At 44.3% G+C, this 20,043-nt stretch overlaps 1 protein-coding gene across 1 annotated transcript in view; it reads left to right on the forward strand.

Annotated features, from left to right (window-relative positions):
• Positions 1-18,377, forward strand: part of LOC143817623 (uncharacterized) — a 126,933-nt gene extending 108,556 nt beyond the window's left edge. Inside the window, exons 3-7 of the mRNA XM_077299114.1 lie at positions 11,693-11,839; positions 16,013-16,211; positions 16,366-16,528; positions 17,372-17,733; positions 18,334-18,377. Coding sequence (XP_077155229.1) covers positions 11,693-11,839; positions 16,013-16,211; positions 16,366-16,528; positions 17,372-17,733; positions 18,334-18,377 — 915 coding nt within the window. The remainder of the gene's footprint in view (positions 1-11,692; positions 11,840-16,012; positions 16,212-16,365; positions 16,529-17,371; positions 17,734-18,333) is intronic.
• The last annotated feature ends 1,666 nt before the right edge of the window (positions 18,378-20,043 follow it).

The following is a 20,043-nucleotide window of genomic DNA, read 5'->3' on the forward strand; positions in this document are numbered from 1 at the left end:
GAGGAATATAGAGGAAAAGGAGTAGGGTTGATACTTTTGAGGATATGGGTCTGCATGTGCTCCAGGAGGTGATTCTGGTGGATTTTCTTCTTTCTCTGTGTGTCAGTGTCCTGAGTTCCCTAGGTGTCCTGCTCTCTGTCCACCTCCTGAGCCATCTTTTTATCTAGATTTTAGCTATTGACTATAATATATTCTGTCCTATTTGGTCTTGTCACCTTATTCCAATGGAATGTCTTTGTATATGTCCAAATAAGGAAAGTTGTAATATCCCATCATTGTATTCTGGCATAATCCCCAGGCTGCTACCATAGGCGTGAGATGGATGCACAACTGAACAAGTTTATTAAATGATAATGATCATTGTCATGTGTATTCCATCACAACTATTTGACAGTTTCACCAAGGTCCTGGGATACAAAGGTAGCCATCGAGTTGTGGATCTAGTTATTTCATGATTGTGTTGAGTGTTGTTGGCATAACATCCCTACATCTCACTAAGTGATCTTCCTTCCTCCTGGGAAAAATGTAGGAATGTTTTTTTGTATTTTGCATACTGCATATACTATGGTGGGTTTAGAAAATTTTTTTTTACATTGAGCAAAATGGTGCCTGCATTGTAGCATGTGCAGCATTATGCTTCTAATATTGCCAAGGAAAAAAAATTTACCTTCATTAAAATGGCGCCAGCAAGGGTGCATGCTCAGTAGAATCTCTTGCATTCCGATAGATCAGTGTTCCCCAACACCGATCCTCAAGAGCCACCAACAGGTCATGTTTTCAGGATTTCCTTAGTATTGCACAGGTGATTGAATTCTTGCCTGTCCAGGTGATGTTATCATCACCTGGGCAATACTAAGGAGATCCTGAAGACATGACCTGTTGGTGGCTCTTGAGGACCGGAGTTGGGGAACACTGCGATAGATGCTACTGCACAATCGCCGCTGCCAGTGCGATTTTACTGCAGTCAAATTTTGTGCAATTACCAGTGCAGTAGCATCTATTATGCTCTTATTGATGCTACTGTGCAAGACCCATCAGCGCCATTTTGCTAGAGAAAAAAAAATTGGCTGCAGTAAAATGGCGCCAGTGGCGGCGCTTGCATAGTAGCATCTATAGAAATGCGCTAGATGCTACTGCGCATGCTCCCCTGCTGGCGCCATTTTGATGAAGGCATTTTTTTATTTTTTTTTTACCTGGCAATCTTAGAGGCATCATGATACACATTCTACTGCACAGGTGCCATTTTGCTCAATGTCAATTTTTTTAAACACATCATAGTATATGAAGTTTGTAAAATAGGGGGTGACCTGTCATAAGCCCATACAGAAGCATATGTAAGCAAAGTACCACATAAAGCCCCGCCCAAAGCCCCGCCTACAGTCCGCCTCGGAGCACGAGAATCTCATTAACTGAAAACTACAAATAAAGATTAAACAACAATCACAAGACATATTTCATCAAACAAGGTATCATTTTAATCAGTATAATGGCACCAACCTGACACTGTCAGTAGTTTACTGAAAAAATCCTGCTGGCAGGTTCGCTTTAAAGTACAATGGCCTGCCCCTGATTCATCATTTGCTTTTTTTGTAAGTCACGTTTCTGTTTTTTTTTGTCTTGTGGTATTCGCTGACGATTATTGCACCAAAATCATATAAATGGTGCACGGGGTGCATGAATTTGGAGCAAAGTAAAAAAAAAAAACTTTTTTACCGTCACTAATAGTGATGAGCGAATATACTCGTTACTCGAGACTTCTCGAGCACGCTCGGGGGTCCTCCGAGTATTTTTAGTGCTCGGAGATTTAGTTTTTTTTCGCCGCAGCTGAATGATTTACATCTGTTAGCCAGCTTAAGTACATGTGGGGATTCCCTAGCAACCAGGCAACCCCCACATGTGAAAATCATTCAGCTGCGGCGATGAAAACTAAATCTCCGAGCACTAAAGTATACTCGGGAGGACACCCGAGGGTGCTCAGGAAATCTCGAGTAACGAGTATATTCGCTCATCACTAGTCACTAACCATTTTGTGACTTATGGCATAAAAAGATGTGAATAAAACCCCACCCAGGGTTTTGGCTTTTAACTTTAATAAGGTATTTGAGCAGAGAAGAAAAATATATATATTGTATATTTTCTTGCAGGCAGCATGCTTATACTGTGCACAAATTAATTTGATGGTGATGCAATAATAAGGAAAAGGGCAATATTATCTGTAGAAAAGTCAAACTGTAATGTCAACTGCTGAAATAACTGACTTCACTATTCACATGTGGGAAAACTACAATACACTTCACCAGCCTGTCACCCTTCTTACAGTTATATTTGTACCATAGGGCTACTGGCCATTAGTATAATTATTAGTGAAGGTCTGCATGTCATGTACTTGTACCTGACCAAATATCAGCAAGAAATATGTATTTCACATTTCCTTCTGAAGATCCTACTTTAAAGAATGATGATATATGATCATTTCACCATTTCACATTCTTGATTTCATGTTCCGCAAGATTTTACTGTATGTCATATGCACAGAGCCTCGAATTTGTACTATATAAAATATCTTTTTACAGATATGGATTGTCTTTAGACATATTTCTGAAATGGACTGGCACAATTTTAGATGGTGTAAATGCAAAAACAGTTTATTGCAGGATTTAGAGAACATACTAAATTTACTCTTTAATACAGGAATACTGCATGCTGCAGATGCCAATACTAGGAAAAAGGGTACCACAATAATATATATGAATATTGACATAAGAATGAAAAAAAAAATTTTCTGCAAATATTAATTCTTAATGTCAGATAAATTACAATGACGATCACTACTGGCCATATACATGAATATCACTAGATGCAATCAAAATTAGTTGGATTGCACAAAAATTATAAAATCTACCATCTACCCACAGACAGGTAAAAATAAAAACACAGCATACATATTTTTGATAGCCAGTGTCAATATAGGACTATGAGATAGTCACCTTTCCTTGCTCCAGTGATGGCCCTTGCTCCCTTTTTACATGATCTTCCCCCATTGCAGTACACTCCAAATGTATTAGATAACTCCTCTTACATCATCAACCTAGACCTTTTAGGACAGTTCAGGCAGAGAACAGGTGCTTAGGTATTAAGCAACATTGTCTATTATGCTTTAACTCCTTAGTGACAGAGCCAAATTACAGCTTAATGATCAGGCTAATTTTTAGGGTGCGTGTCCACTGTCTGGATTCACGGCGCTTTGGACGGAGTGGAAAACTCGCTCTGCCCAAAGTGCCGCCCCCTTCTGTACGCTCGGTGATTCCAGATGTGTTCATTGCACATACCTGGAATCTCCGCACCCCATACATAGGGCCCTGTAATTTACCTTGTGGAGACGGAGCATCGCTGCAAGGTAAACAGACATGCTGCGTTCTAAAAAGACGCGCCGCATGTCCGTAAATGCAGGGCCGCTGGATGTGTGTTCTCGCACATAGTGGAGACGGGATTTCATAAAATCTCCACTATGCTGTAACATCTGGACGCTGCGGGTTGAACGCTGCGGTTGTACGCAGTTCAATCCACAGCTAATCCCGATGTAATCCAGCACGTGAACACATACCCTTACAATTCTGACCACTGTCACTTTGAGGTTATAATTCTGGAACACTTTAACGGATCTCACTGATTCTGAGAATTTTTTTTGTGACATATTGTACTTCACATTAGTGGTAAAACTTCTTCGAACTTGCGTTTATTTATGAAAAAACGGAAATATGGCAAAAATTTTAAATATTTCCCAATTTTCAAGCTTTTATGCCCTTAAATCAGAGAGATATGTGCAGCGCCCCAGAGTCCTGGTCGTTGCAGTAACGTCGATCTGCCGCTAAGGGGAGTGATGTTACGTCTGATTGCACTAAAGGAGTTCACCTGACCAGGTAACACTCACACTACACTTCACACTCCGGCCACCAGGGGGAGTGGTTCTATCTAGTAGGCCACTCCTCACACTCTGGTAAAACTGGGGGTTGGACAGGAAGACAGAGAGAAGTAACTGGGAAGAGCTAGAGAGAGGACCGGTCAGGGATGGGATCCTGACAGATGCCTAAGAAAGGACAAGAAGCGAGGTTCATTGTGCTGAGTGAGAAAAGCAGGAATACAGCAAAGAGGCGATAGGACCAGAAGGAGTTGTGCTGTAAGACCGAGGCAACATCCTTCTGAGGTGCAAACAGTCGGTGGCCGGAACGCCGAGAAAGTAAGAGACTTTAAGTATTACTTCAAACCACGGCAGGGCAGCCAATTATAGGTTGTCTGCCTCACTTAAACACCTAAGCAGACAACGGAGGCAGCTGTGGGAGAGGGGCGACTCTAGAGTCCCGGAAGAACTCCAGGCCTACCCCGTCATACGGGTGTGTCCTAGCCATATCATCTGGGGGACGGAGAGAACGAAGATCAGAGACAGACAGAATAAGTTGTGAGGACTATCCCGGGGTGCTCAGCAGGGAAGGACTACAACACACAGGCGCTAGAAGGTAGACGCTGATTCCCACCTGTTAAAGGGGACTCCTGATGTGCCTTCGGACCGGCCGGTCTCAGACGGCCCGGTTAACAGTGCCCTGGATTGGACACCTCGAGACCTTCAGTAAAGAGATAAAGAGACTGCAACCTGGTGTCCTGGTTATTTACTGTGACCGGCACTTCACCACACCATAACGACATCCCATACCACCACCTTCATTGTACGCCCCTCAGCAGGGTCACGGACCGGGTCTAGCCACCGTGACAATCCCAGAGCAGAGACTCAGAGGCCCGGTACCGGGTACCCCTCGGCCCTGCGGCAGTGGGGGCGCTACAACTGTCCCACAACATAGTCAATAAATAACATTTACCACACGTCAACTTTACATCAGCACCATTTTGGAAGCAAAATTTTTTTCGTTAGGAAGTTATAAGGGTTAAAAGTTGACTAGGGATTTCTAATTTTTACAACACCATTTTTTTTAGGGACCACATCACATTTGAAGTCACTTTGAGGGGTGTACATGACAGAAAATACCCAAAAGTGACACTAAAAAACTGCACCCCCCAAGGTGCTCAAAACCACATTCAAGAAGTTAATTAACCCTTTACGTGCTTTACAGTAACTAAAGCAATGTGGAAGGAAAAAATGAGCATTTAACTTTTTTTCACAAAGGAAGAAGACCCTGGAGGCCGTGGGGGTAACCAGGAGATCCCAGGGACACGACACCATGAGGTACCGGGGGGGATCAGGGACCCTATTTCTCTCTCCTCTGATGTGCAATCACATCAGAGGAGAGAGAAATTAAACGGCAAATCAGACTTTTTTTTTGCGGTCGCCGTTATACAGTTAAAGGGAACCTGTCACACCAAAATCGATGGTGAGGTAAGCTCACCCTCATCAGGAGCTTATCTACAACATTCTGTAATGCTGTAGATAAGCCCCTGATGTTACCTGAAAGATGAGAAAAAGACATTAGATTATACTCACCCAGGGACGGTCCCGCTCCAATGGGCATCTCAGGTCCAGTACAGCGCCTTCCATCTTCATTCCATGACGTCCTCTTCTGGTCTTCTCACCACGGCTCCGGCGCAGGCATACTTTGTCTGCCCTGTTGAGGGCAGAGCAAAGTACTGCAGTGCGCAGGCGTCGGAAAGGACAGAGAGGCCCAGCGCCTGCGCACTGCAGTACTTTGCTCTGCCCTCAACAGGGCAGACAAAGTACGCCTGCGCCGGAGCCGTGGCGTGAAGACCAGAAGAGGACATCATGGAATGAAGATAGGAGGCGCCGGAGCGGACCTGAGACACCCATCGGACCGGACCGCAGCGGGGCCGCCACTGGGTGAGTATAATATAACCTCTTTTTCTCCTCTTTCAGGTAACATCGGGGGCTTATCTACAGCATTACAGAATGCTGTAGATAAGCCACTGATGACGGTGAGCTTACCTCATCATCGATTTTGGGGGGTGACAGGTTCCCTTTAACCCATTCCCGACCCATGACGCCACGTAGGCGTCATGAAAGTCGGTGCCAATCCGACCTGTGACGCCTATGTGGCGTCATGGAATGATTGCGTCCCTGCAGGCCGGGTGAAAGGGTTAACTCCAATTTCACCTGATCTGCAAGGACAGGGGGAGTGGTACTTCAGCCCAGGGGGGGTGGCTTCACCCCCCCGTGGCTACGATCGCTCTGATTGGCTGTTGAAAGTGAAACAGCCAATCAGAGCGATTTGTAATATTTCACCTATAAAAATGGTGAAATATTACAATCCAGCCATGGCCGATGCTGCAATAGCATCTGCCATGGCTGGAGACCCCGATCTGCCCCCCCACTGCCACCGATCGCCTCCCCAGTCGTCCTTTCTGCCCCGTCCTGTGCTCCGCTCCCCTCCGTCCTCCTGTCCGCTCCCCCGTCCTCCTGTCCACTCCCCCCGTGCTTTGATCCACCCCCCGTGCTCCGATCCCCCCTCGTGCTCTGATCTCCCCCCCTTATACTTACCGAGCCTCGCGGTGTCCGTCCGTCTTTTTCATGGGCGCCGCCATCTTCCGGCAGATTCGTTCCAGGAACATTTTGATCACTGTGATAAAACCTATCACAGTGATCAAAATAAAAAAAATAGTAAATGAACCCCCCCCTTTATCACCCCCATAGGTAGGGACAATAATAAAAATAAAGAAAATATATATATATTTTTCTTCCCCCACTAGGGTTAGGGTTAGAGTTAGGGTTAGGGTTATGGCTAGGGTTAGGGCTAGGGTTAGGGTTAGGGTTAGGATTAGGGCTAGGGTTAGAATTAGGGTTAGAACTAGAGTTAGGGTTAGATTAGACTATGTGCACACATGGTGCGGATTTGGATGTGGATCCGCAGCGTATTGGCCGCTGCCGATTCGTAGCAGTTTTCCATCAGGTTTACAGTAAAATGTAAACCTACTGAAAACCAAATCCGCTGTGCCCATGGTGCGGAAAATACCGCACGGAAACGCTGTGTTGTATTTTCTGCAGCATGTCAATTCTTTGTGCGGATTCCGTTTTACACCTGCTCCTCAATAGGAATCCGCAGGTGAAATCCGCGGTAAATGCGCAGGTAAAACACAGTGCCTTTTACCTGCGGATTTTTCAAAAATGGTGCGGAAAAATCTCACACGAATCCGCAATGTGGGCACATAGCCTTATGGTTAGGGTGGGAATTAGAGTTAGAGTTGGAATTAGGGCTAGGGTTGGAAATAGGATTAAGATTAGGCTTGTGGTTAGGATTAGGGGTGTGTTGGGGTTAGGGTTGTGGTTAGGGTTGGGATTAGGGTTGTGGTTAGGGGTGTGTTGGGGTTAGGGTTATATCTAAAGTTGTAATTAGGGTTTAAGGTGTGTTGGGGTTAGTGTTGGAATTAGAATTGAGGGGTTTCCACTGTTTAGGCACATCAGGGGTCTCCAAACGCAACATGGCGCCACCATTGATTCCAGCCAATCTTGCGTTCAAAAAGTCAAATGGTGCTCCCTCCCTTCCGAGCCCGACGTGCGCCCAAACAGTGGTTTACCCCCACATATGGGGTACCACCATACTCAGGACAAACTAGGCACCAATTTTATTTGGGTCCAATTTCTCCTGTTACCCTTGCGAAAATAAAAAATTGCTTGCTAAAACATAATTTTAGAGGAATGAAAAATTATTTTTTATTTTCACCGCTCTGCGTTATAAACGTCTGTGAACCACTTGGGGGTTCAAAGTGCTCACCACACATCTAGATAAGTTCCTTGGGGGGTCTAGTTTCCAAAATGTGGTCACTTGTGGGGGGTTTCTACTGTTTAGGCACATCAGGGGCTCTGCAAATGCAACGTGACACCCGCAGACCATTCCATCAAAATCTGCATTTCAAAACGTCACTGCTTCCCTTCCGAGCCCCGACGTGTGCCCAAACAGTGGTTTACCCCCACATATGGGGTACCAGCATACTCAGGACAAACTGGACAACAACTATTGGGGTACAAGTTCTCCTGTTACTCTTACAAAAATAAAAAATTGCTTGCTAAAACATAATTTTTGAGGAATGAAAAATTATTTTTTATTTTCACGGCTCTGCGTTGTAAACGTCTATGAAGCACTTGGGGGTTTAAAGTTCTCACCACATATCTAGATAAGTTCCTTGGGGGGTCTAGTTTCCAAAATGGGGTCACTTCTTGGGGGTTTCTACTGTTTAGGCACATCAGGGGCTCTGCAAATGGAATGTGACGCCCGCAGACCACTCCAACAAAGTCTGCATTTCAAAACGTCACTACTTCCCTTCCGAGCCCCGACTTGTGCCGAAACAGTGGTTTACCCCCACATATGAGGTATCAGCGTACTCAGGAGAAATTTCCCAACAAATTTTAGGATCCATTTTATCCTGTTGCCCATGCAAAAATGAAAAAATTGAGGCTAAAATAAATTTTGTGTGAAAAAAAGTACTTTTTCATTTTTACGGATCAATTTGTGAAGCACCTGAGGGTTTAAAGTGCTCACTATGCTTCTAGATAAGTTCCTTGGGGGTCTAGTTTCCAAAATGGGGTCACTTGTGGGGGAGCTCCAATGTTTAGGCACACAGGGGCTTTCCAAACGCAACATGGTGTCCGCTAACGATGGAGATAATTTTTCATTCAAAAAGTCAAATGGTGCTCCTTCCCTTCCGAGCCTTACCATGTACCCAAACAGTGGTTTACCCCCACATATGAGGTATCGGTGTACTCAGGAGAAATTGCCCAACAAATTTTAGGATCCATTTTATCCTGCTGCCCATGTGAAAATGAAAAAATTGAGGCTAAAATAATTTTTTGGTGAAAAAAAGTACTTTTTTATTTTTACGGATCAATTTGTGAAGCACCTGGGGGTTTAAAGTGCTCACTATGCTTCTAGATAAGTTCCTTGGGGGGTCTAGTTTCCAACATGGGGTCACTTGTGGGGGAGCTCCAATGTTTAGGCACACGGGGGCTCTCCAAACGCGACATGGTGTTCGCTAAAGATTGGAGCCAATTTTTCATTCAAAAAGTCAAATGGCACTCCTTCCCTTCCGAGCCCTGCCATGCGCCCAAACAGTGGTTTACCTCCACATATGAGGTATCAGCGTACTCAGGACAAATTGTACAACAACGATCTTGGTCCAGTTTCTCCTTTTACCTTTGGAAAAATAAAAAAATTGTTGCTAAAAGATCATTTTTGTGACTAAAAAGTTAAATGTTCATTTTTTCCTTCCATGTTGCTTCTGCTGCTGTGAAACACCTGAAGGGTTAATAAAATTCTTCCGAGCCCCGACGTGCGCCCAAACAGTGGTTTACCCCCACATATGGGGTACCAGCATACTCAGGACAAACTAGGCAACAATTTTATTCGGGTCCAATTTCTCCTGTTACCCTTGCGAAAATAAAAAATTGCTTGCTAAAACATAATTTTAGAGGAATGAAAAATTATTTTTTATTTTCACCGCTCTGCGTTATAAACGTCTGTGAACCACTTGGGGGTTCAAAGTGCTCACCACACATCTAGATAAGTTCCTTGGGGGGTCTAGTTTCCAAAATGGGGTCACTTGTGGGGGGTTTCTACTGTTTAGGCACATCAGGGGCTCTGCAAATGCAACGTGACACCCGCAGACCATTCCATCAAAATCTGCATTTCAAAACGTCACTGCTTCCCTTCCGAGCCCCGACGTGTGCCCAAACAGTGGTTTACCCCCACATATGGGGTACCAGCGTACTCAGGACAAACTGGACAACAACTATTGGGGTACAAGTTCTCCTGTTACTCTTGCAAAAATAAAAAATTGCTTGCTAAAACATAATTTTTGAGGAATGAAAAATTATTTTTTATTTTCACGGCTCTGCGTTGTAAACGTCTATGAAGCACTTGGGGGTTTAAAGTGCTCACCACATATCTAGATAAGTTCCTTGGGGGGTCTAGTTTCCAAAATGGGGTCACTTCTTGGGGGTTTCTACTGTTTAGGCACATCAGGGGCTCTGCAAATGGAATGTGATGCCCGCAGACCACTCCAACAAAGTCTGCATTTCAAAACGTCACTACTTCCCTTCCGAGCCCCGACTTGTGCCGAAACAGTGGTTTACCCCCACATATGGGGTATCGGTGTACTCAGGACAAACTGGGCAACAACTATTGGGGTCCAATTTCTCCTGTTACCCTTGTAAAAATAAAAAATTGCATGATAAAACATCATTTTTGAGGAAAGAAAAATGATTTTTTATTTTCACGGCTCTGCGTTGTAAACTTCTGTGAAGCACTTGGGGGTTCAAAGTGCTCACCACATATCTAGATAAGTTCCTTGGGGGGTCTAGTTTCCAAAATGTGGTCACTTGTGGGGGGTTTCTACTGTTTAGGCACATCAGGGGCTCTGCAAACGTAACATGATGCCCGCAGACCATTCCATCAAAGTCTGCATTTCAAAACGTCACTACTTCCCTTCCGAACCCCGACATGTGCCCAAACAGTGGTTTACCCCCACATATGGGGTATCAGCGTACTCAGGAGAAACTGTTCAACAACTTTTGGGGTCCAATTTCTCATGTTATCCTTGGGAAAATAAAAAATTGTGGGCTAAAAAATCATTTTTGAGAAAATAAAAATTATTTTTTATTTTCATGGCTCTGCGTTATAAACTTCTGTGAAGCACTTGGGGGTTCAAAGTGCTCACCACACATCTAGATTAGTTCCTTCGGAGGTCTAGTTTCCAAAATGGGGTCACTTGTGCGGGAGCTCCAATGTTTAGGCACACAGGGGCTCTCCAAACGCGACATGGTGTCCGCTAACGATTGGAGCTAATTTTCCATTCAAAAAGTCAAATGGCGCGCCTTCCCTTCCAGTAAAAGCTGACCTGAATCATGTTCTCTGGGGTCTCGGCTATCCCCGACAGCTGAGAGATCCCAGAGAAAATCCGACTCTGGTGGGGGCGCTATACACTTTTTCCACAGCGCCGTTAGTTTAAGTACCTTTAACTACTGCGGTCGTTAAGGGGTTCAATCTGTCAGAGTTTGCTACTACTTCAATTAGCTCAGCTTCTCCCAAGTGTCTAATTACACAGGTCTACAAAAAAATATTATTGTTATCATTGCAGGTGACTTTGTACTTTTCTGAATCATCTTTTTGTCCTGATTTAGAAAATGTATACAGTTTTTCTGTAGCACATATACTTTCCATGGAGCAGCATCATTATTATAAGGTATAGGAAATATACTGGCGACATTAAGAAAACAGTAATTTACATATCAGAAAAAAAATGCTTCACCTTACAAAACAGTTTTTATTGAACCAAAATAATTTCACATGCAAAACAGAAACCAAAATATGAAGAGAAATTGAAAGTGCTTGACATTAGACTGTTGATGATACTATTTTTCAGGGTTGTCCTTATATAACGTCCAACAGTAATCTGCCATCATTGAGTCATTCCTAAAACCCTGGTAGCCGAGTTCCATTACTTTAATGTCCTGGTGAAACTGCTCACCTTGTTCAATGCTTACATCCCCAAGATTTTGAGGGAAGAAATCGAAATGTGAATGCAAAAAGTGCATTTTCAGAGACATGCGACATTCAAGACACTGGTATGCATTTAGCAGTTCCTCAACACCTTCAACATATTCTGCAGATTTTTTTTTTCCTAAGAAGTTTTCACAGATCCACTTGAAGCTTTTCCAAGATCTCAATTCCTTATTATTTAGAGTTCCTTCAAACACATAATCTCTCCTAAGCTCTCTGATCTGAGGACCAACAAATACCCCTTCCTCATCAATATTTGCTCCACTGCACTATCACCTCTGGCCGTGCTGCTCATCCAGACCTACGGTTTAGAGAATCCATCTCATCAGGTCAGAGGTGTATCTAGCGTTTTTGGCACCCGGGGCAAGAATTCATTTTGGCGCCCCCCCCAAGGACATATGCCCCCCGTCAGCCCCATCATTGTCCTCTCCTCCTCCACCATCCCCATCATTGCTCTCTCCCCGTCAGCCCCATCATTGCCCTCTCCTCCCCCCACACACACACCATTCACTTCTCTGCACATTCCCCTGTAGCACGATGCACACACACACACCCAATACTGAGACACACACACACATACACACACTCACATACACACACACACACACATATTCACACACATTCATACACACACATACACACACATTCACATACACACACACATATTCACACACATTCACACACACACATACACACACTCACATACACACATTCACACACACATTCACACCCATAAACACACACACACATTCACACACACATTTACACACACACAGATTCACACACACACACACACACACACACACACACACACTCACACACACACTCACATACACACACATTCACACACACACCTCTCACCTCTCCTCGCGCTCTGCCGCAGCAGCTCCATCGCCTTCATCTGACACAGCCAGCCGCTGAATGATGACGTCATCCAGCGGCGCGTCTGTGTGAGAGGAAGCAGGAGGAAGCAGGAAGACAGATCGCTGGGCAGCGGAGCTGCAGGGATTTCTCCCTGCCCGCCGCAGCCACTCTGCAGGGGCTCCCCTCCACCTCTGCACACATTAGGAGCCGGCACTCTGCAGCTTCTCTGTGCCGGCTGTCAGCTTGACAGTCGGCACAGAGAACAGCTGACTCCCAGACCGGGGGCGGCAGAATGCAGCTGCCGGGGGAGACACTGCGGACTGCCGAATTAGGCGGCCCGACTGCGCCCCCCTGCTGGCTGCGCCCGGGGCACATGCCCTGGCTGCCCCCCCTAGATACACCACTGCATCAGGTGAGCCTGCAGCAGAGACAAATGTGAACCGTTTTCTTCTATTATTTTAGACACTCAACTACTGTATGTGACCAGACCAGCACATCAGTATCCTCCAATGGAACAACACTGCACATTGGAAAGCTGTTTTTCAATTAGAGAAGATAGATAGAAATGTTTCTCCACCAACAGTCATTTTGAAAAAAGGATTGATGTGCAGTGAGGAAAACTGCACTTAAAAAAGCACTCCCTTTAAGTGTTTGATTAAATGTGTGTTTATGTGCATGTAATGTAGTATGAGTGTATTAATACCACTGCTCTTTCCAGTGTCCAGCGCCGTTCCTCTCCGCCTCTCCATGATGTGACCACAATTGCGTCTATGCTCTATGAGTGAGCCAGAAGTCTCTTTACAATGAACGCCTATGGTGCCTCATTCCCTTGTTCACCATCGCTGATAAGCGTTGTCGTCAGTACCCGGTGCCTGTGAATAGCAGGAACTTTACTGCTATTCACAGTAGCTGGGGCCGGATTTGGGGAAAGTGGACTACATCGGAGCTACATGAGAACATTTTTGCTAATAAATTGGTGAACGAGGGATAGTGTACTTTTTTTTTAATTTCTGTCTTTTTATGATTTTCAGGTATCCAAAAAAGCAGACAAAATGTAAAGCGGCATGCATTACAGACTCCATTATGGAAATGCAACAAAAGTCTTTACAGTGACATGGTCCATCCATTACTATTGATGTCCATCATGTGATGGATCCACAACTGCTTTCTTAGGTCAAACTGCAGATGAAAACTTCTCAAAGAAACTAGACTTTCTGACAGTTTTTCACAGCCACTTGATTGTGAATTAGCTCTAATGCAACATACGAGAAGTAATCCACAACACAGAATCCTATAAACAGTGGTCGGTCGGTGCTCTCAAGTTTCTGAACAGATTTTTTTGGTAGGGCTTTTGAATGGGGCTTAAAAAGTTCCACTTCCATGCAGTGCTTGCTGCCAGGCTTGGACTGGCCCACAGGAGAATCCTCTGGTGGGCTCCTGTGCTAGAGTGAACCACCACTGGCACTATATATGGCTACGTTCACATTTGCGGTGTGCGCCGCAGCGTCGTCGCCGCAAGAAAACGCATGCGTCGTGCGGCCCTATCTTTAACATTGGCGCCGCATGTACATGCGTTGTCATGCGTTGTGGTGCATTGTACGCCGCATGCGGCGTTAGGGCGCACCTGTCTGGGCGCGGCAAACGCAACATGTTGCATTTTTCGGGCGGCGCCGACCTTTTAAAAAACGCATGCGTTGTGTTTGCGTCGTGTTTGCGTCGTCGATGCGCCTTTTTCCCCATTGAATTGTATTGACAACGCAGACGACGCAAGTACTTGCGTCGTTGTGCGTTGTACGACGCATGCGTTTTCCAATAAAAAATGCAAAACATTGTCTAGACTTTGTCTAGACACTAAAAAAAACACTATATATATAAAAAAAAAGGGGGGTTGCCATTGTCTTTCACAAGGCTACAGAGAGAGGATCAGAGAAGACAGAGAGAGAATCAATCTGCTTTCAAAAACTGTAAGTATATTAATTTCTCTTTTTTTTTTTTATTCTGTGTTTTATTTCTTGATTTTGATTAATTTGTGCAATGTTTGGTCTGTGCTATTGTACGGTTATGGCACTGTGGGTTGTTATTGAAAAATTGTGTTTTTATCTGGTTCTGATGTACTTGTGGCGTTATATGCTGGCGTTTCTTGTCTTCAGCCTTGCTTGGTTTTGGATTGGTTTTGGGTTGTTCTGGTGTCATGCGGTTGTTCAATGTCTTTTTTTTTGGCTGATTTTTTCTTGTTAAATTTCTGGTGCATGTATTTTTATGGTTTCTATTGTTGGGGGTAACCGTATGGCGTTTTCTTGGCTCATGTCTTGCTGTGTTTTATTATGCTGTTGGCATTTTTTTTTCTTTCCTTGAGTGTCTTTTCTTGCTGGTGGGGGGGGGGCTACATTTATGAGGTTTCATTTGTATTGTATTGTTCCGTGCGGCTATATGCCATTCTATTTTCAATTGTATTTTCCCTTTTTTTTTTTTTTTTTTCTATCTCTGATGGTTTTACGTCGATTTCCGTGTGGCATATATCTCCTTCCTTGACTGTTTGCATTGCCAAGTGTGTAGTATAGTGGTTTTTTTTGTTTTTTTTTGGTGGGGCCCTTTTTTTTTCTTTTAAGTTCATGTGTTTTATTTTCTATTTTATGGTTTATCTTTTGGGTTGCTGTATTTTGTAACAGCGGTTGTCCCGTAATGTTTATTGCTTATTATCTAGAATGGTATTTATCGCCTTTTTCAGATGTATTTCTGTGGTAGATGTCACCAGATGGTGTTGTTTTGGATCATGTCTTGTTGTAATTGTAAAGTATGGCATGCATTAGTTTGCTATTTCATTGTGCCTTTTTTTTTACCTGTAAGTTTTTTTTTTAGTAAGTTTTTATATTTAAAAATTTGGACATAGGTGTCTATTTGTTTGGGTCTATTCTTGTATTGTTTCTTCTATTGTTTTCTCTTGCAATGTATGGCGTTGTGGTGTCGCTTTTTGAGTTTGCATTGTCCTATCAGTCAACAGTCAATTGTGGTTGTTTTAATTTTTTGTGCCTATTTTATTTTATGTGGCATTGTTAGCTTTGGATGTGATTTACTGTTCATCTTTTCATTGCAGAGCAAACTTGCAAGAATGACGAGTGACTCACATGACTCGGAACATAGCCAATCGGCGCGGGGGAGTGCGGTGAGTAATTATGTCCAGTTGCTTACTATTCGCTGCCATTTGTAGCATTGACAATAATTTTTGTATACAATTTTTACAGGCTTCTTCAAGTGAGGGGGAAGGCACACAGCGGGAGCAGAGAGGTCAGGGCCAAGATGTGGCGTCAGGCCGGCGAGTGAGTATTTTTTTTTTTTTTAATCTTTTTTTTTGAGTAGCATCCTGCTGTGAGGAACATTACATTTGAGTAGCATCCTGGTTTCACTAGGGATGTTTACTAAGCTTAATTACATTATAGATTTTCAGGGCAGCAAGTATTGGGGGAAGGTAACATAAAGTTGAACTCCCTGCACACAAACATTCCAAAATACAGGTGTAGAAAACATCAATATACATACATCAAATGGCAAAGGATAGGGCAAAGGTACATATCATGCCAGGTGCTGGTGGTTGTTAATATTTTCAAATTTTTTTAACCTTTGTTTTCTAATTTTTCTAGGTTTCACAATGGGACCAAGGAGACAGTGCCATAGATGTTGACCTCCTGATCTCCAGCATCCAGGAGCGTGGCCCGTTGTGGGACAGCCGTGACCCCCGGCACATGGACCAGGTGGTGTTGAGGCGTTTGTGGGCAGAGGTGGCAAAGTCGCTGTGGGATGGCTTTGACAGTGCCTCAGCGAAGGACAAAGGCAACTTTCGTGAGTATTGCTGATACGCTGCTATGACCCATCTTGCCATGATAAACACAACCGTGTGTGATGCGATCAACGCCTAAACTTTGCATCGCACACGGTTGTTTTATCCTTTTAAAATGCAAAATATGTAACCTTTTTTTTTTCTTTGCATTCACAGTTAAAAAGTTGAGGACCAGATGGCGATCCATGAAGGACCGTTTCAATAAGGGGATCCGTGCTGCGGAGGAGCAAGCTCGGAGTGGTGCTGCTGCGTCCAAGTCGGTGCCCTACAAATACAACAGGGCACTACAGTTCCTAAGACCAATCCTTGGCCGCCGACAGTAAGTATTTTGTCCACATACCATATTGCACAGCCACATTGTACATTGCCCAGACACATAGCATATTGCACAGCCACATAGTACATTGCCCAGACACATAGCATATTGCACAGCCACATAGTACATTGCCCAGCCACGTACGTTGTGCATCCACATAGTATATTGCCAGGCCACTATATCGCAGCCACATAGTACACGTTCTAGCCACGTATCCACATAGTATATTTCCCAGGAACATAGTGTATTGGCCATCCATGTAGTCAGCGTAGCCTATTGGCCATCCACGTAACTTTTTCCCTAGTGGAATGGTATATAGCCCATTAGTATTTTTTTGGGTTAAGCGTGAGTCCTTGTAGTCCATGACAGGTTACGTTCTGAGTCAGGGTAGTTCTGATCGCAGGAATAATGATGACGTCTCGATCACATGATCCTAACGTCATGGCCGTTCCTGCGATCAGATCAGCAAAGTCACTGGTTTTTTTTTTGTTTTTTTGTTTTTTAGATGTTTTTCTTGACTTTAAATTTTATACTATTTTTGCGTCATAGGCAGCATCAAGAAAGATTTTTTGACAAAAAATTTTTTAAAACGATGACAGAGGTATGCATTGGCTTTGGCAGCGGGAATGAACAGTAATTTTCTGCCGTTGGTATGTCCATGATTGTTATCGTCAGACCTAATGGTCAGCTGGCGATAACAATCAGCAATTTATTATAGGCCACACAGACTGAGAGACAGGGGATTGTAATGTATTGATGTGTCATGTAATGTTAATTTTATTACAGGAGTTGGCGTATGTGATAGGTTATTAATTGAAGACTAATTTTTTCCTTATCTTTTCACAGGACACACAGCAGCACCCTCGAGCGAGCTCGCCCCGCAGGAGCGGACCTTCATGAATCGCCATCTGACCCGTCACAGCCCTCCCACAGCGACAGCAGGCTTGCACCACCATCTGGAGAACCGGCAGCCGGTCCATCAGGTGTTCCCCTGCCCGAGGCCTCTGGCGCACCTTCGTTCGGGAATTCCCGACAGCGCCAGCGGGCCTCGGACAGGCCAGCCATGCCTGAATTTATGCATTTGAGCACGGTTTTCCAGAACTGTTTCAAGGCGCTCAACGATAAAATGGACACTCGTCTGTCCAATATCGAACGGCGCCTTGAAAATCTGGAAGCTGAGCTCTCGAATCCGGCCAAACATTTTTTAAGTACTATTGCTAAAGGCATGGTGGAACACCTTACGCCGGAACTCCAGATTTCGGTGATGCAGTGCTGTAACAATGCCTACGTGAGGGCTCTGCAGCAGGCTCGGGTCATGCAGTCAGCGACACTGCCAGTAGTACCGTCGCTGGCTAGCATGACTCCGACTCCTGCTGCAGAGCCACTCCAGCCACCCCACCGAGGTCCATGTGCCGAGCGACGCCAACACAGGCACCATACCATTGTGCCGCCGACTCCTGCTCCTGCCAGGCCCTCATCCTCCCGTAGGCGTCATTCTGGGGGAGCTGCCGCAGGAGCTAAAAAAAGGAAAAGGAAGAGGAGACACACAGAGGCACACTGTGAGGCTCTGGCTGCTCCAGTAGAGACACCAAGTGCGCGTCGGGGCTCTAGCCACAGCAGGAGCAGCCAGGGCCAACCAAGAACCTCACAAAGGCTCGTGTTGCCTCCTCCCTCCCCTACAGAGGTGGCGGTTTCTTCCCCAGTTTACCCTGCGGAGGGTTTGGACCTGCCACCGAGCCTCCTGGACTATAGGTCATCATCCTCCTCGTCGTCATCATCCTCATCTTCCTCTCCCCATTCCCAACAAGATACATACCATTCCCCCTTGGTGGCAGAGGTTGATACCCCCTAAGTTTATTTCCCCTTTTTTTTCTGTTTCCCCCCAATAAAAAAAATTTGTTTTAAAACAACAATATTTGTTCTTATTTTCCAGTATACTTCTCGGCAAGTCACACCGTGCGCCGTCTACACATATTTTGTGCTTCAAACACCTCATTTATTCAATGTCAGACACTATTTTTACCATTTTTATTTTGCCTTTTTTTGTGTGTCTCTCATTGCTGTATGAGGTGTTTACAAACAATAAAGTGTATGAGGTGTTTTCAAACAATAAAGTGTATGAGGTGTTTTCAAACACTAAGGGTATGTGTCCACGCTCAGGATTGCATCAGGATTTGGTCAGGATTTTACATAAGTATTTGTAACCCAAAACCAGGAGTGGGTGATAAATACAGAAGTGGAGCAGATGTTTCTATTCTACTTTTCCTCTAATTGTTCCACTCCTGGTTTTGGCTTACAAATACTGATGAAAAATTGTGACAAAATCCTGATGCAATCCTGAACGTGGACACATACTGTAAAGGTACCTTCACACTTAACAATGCTGCAGCGAAACATACAATGATGCAGATCACTGCAGCATCGCTATTTGGTCGCTGGAGAGCTGTCTGTGTGACAGCTCTCCAGCGACCAACGATGCCGAGGTCCCCGGGTAACCAGGGTAAACATCAGGTTGCTAAGCGCAGGGCCGCGCTTCCGATGTTTACCCTGGTTAACAGTGTTAAATGTAAATAAAACAACAGTACATATACTCACAATTGCGTCCCCCGGCGTCCGCTACCCTGCACTGACTGAGTGACGGCCCTAACAGCAGAGCGGTCACATCACCGCTGTGCTGTGCATTCACTTTACGGCCGGCGCTCAGTCAGTGCAGGAAGCGGACGCCGGGGGACGCAATTGTGAGTATATGTACTGGTTTTTTTTTTTACATTTAACACTGGTAACCAGGGGAAATATCAGGTTACTAAGCGCCGCCTTACGCTTAGTAACCCGATATTTACCCTGGTTACCATTGTAAAACATCGCTGGTATCGTTGCTTTTGCTGTCAAACACAACGATACACGGCGATCTGACAAACAAATAAATGTTATATGGTATGGTATAAATATGTTGTTTGAAGCAGGGTAGAAAAATTTTTATTAAACAACCACATTTTAAAAACAAAGGTTTCCAATTTTTTATATAAGGCACATTACATTTGTGAACTATAGGTAGATGCCAAATTTGACATAACCAAACCAACCAAAACGGATAACATTTATTGCACATTTACTGTAGAATTAGTTTATTATCATATTATATTTTTAGCACAGTCACAGTAGAGGTATTTATTGGTGTAGTTAAAACCAGAATACAGTCCAACAGTAACATTATTACTACACCATTTGATCTTGCCATGACACACGGCCAACATCTGACACAAAATAGGCCGCAAAACGATCCCTCATCTGCGCAATTTCCACACTTGTCCTCAGAGGATGATCATGGTAGTCGGGCAATGGGTTGGCTATGGGTTCATCGAGTTCCACATTCAGTCTCTCTTTGGCCATAATATAATTGTGGAGAACCACACAAGCCTTGACCACCTCATCCACTGTCTCAGTTTTCAGATTAATGGCAGATCCTAATATCCGCCATTTGGAGACAAGGATGCCAAAGGCGCACTCCACAGTCCTTC

Source organism: Ranitomeya variabilis, chromosome 3 (genome assembly GCF_051348905.1).
Source record: "Ranitomeya variabilis isolate aRanVar5 chromosome 3, aRanVar5.hap1, whole genome shotgun sequence".
Taxonomy (NCBI): domain Eukaryota; kingdom Metazoa; phylum Chordata; class Amphibia; order Anura; family Dendrobatidae; genus Ranitomeya; species Ranitomeya variabilis.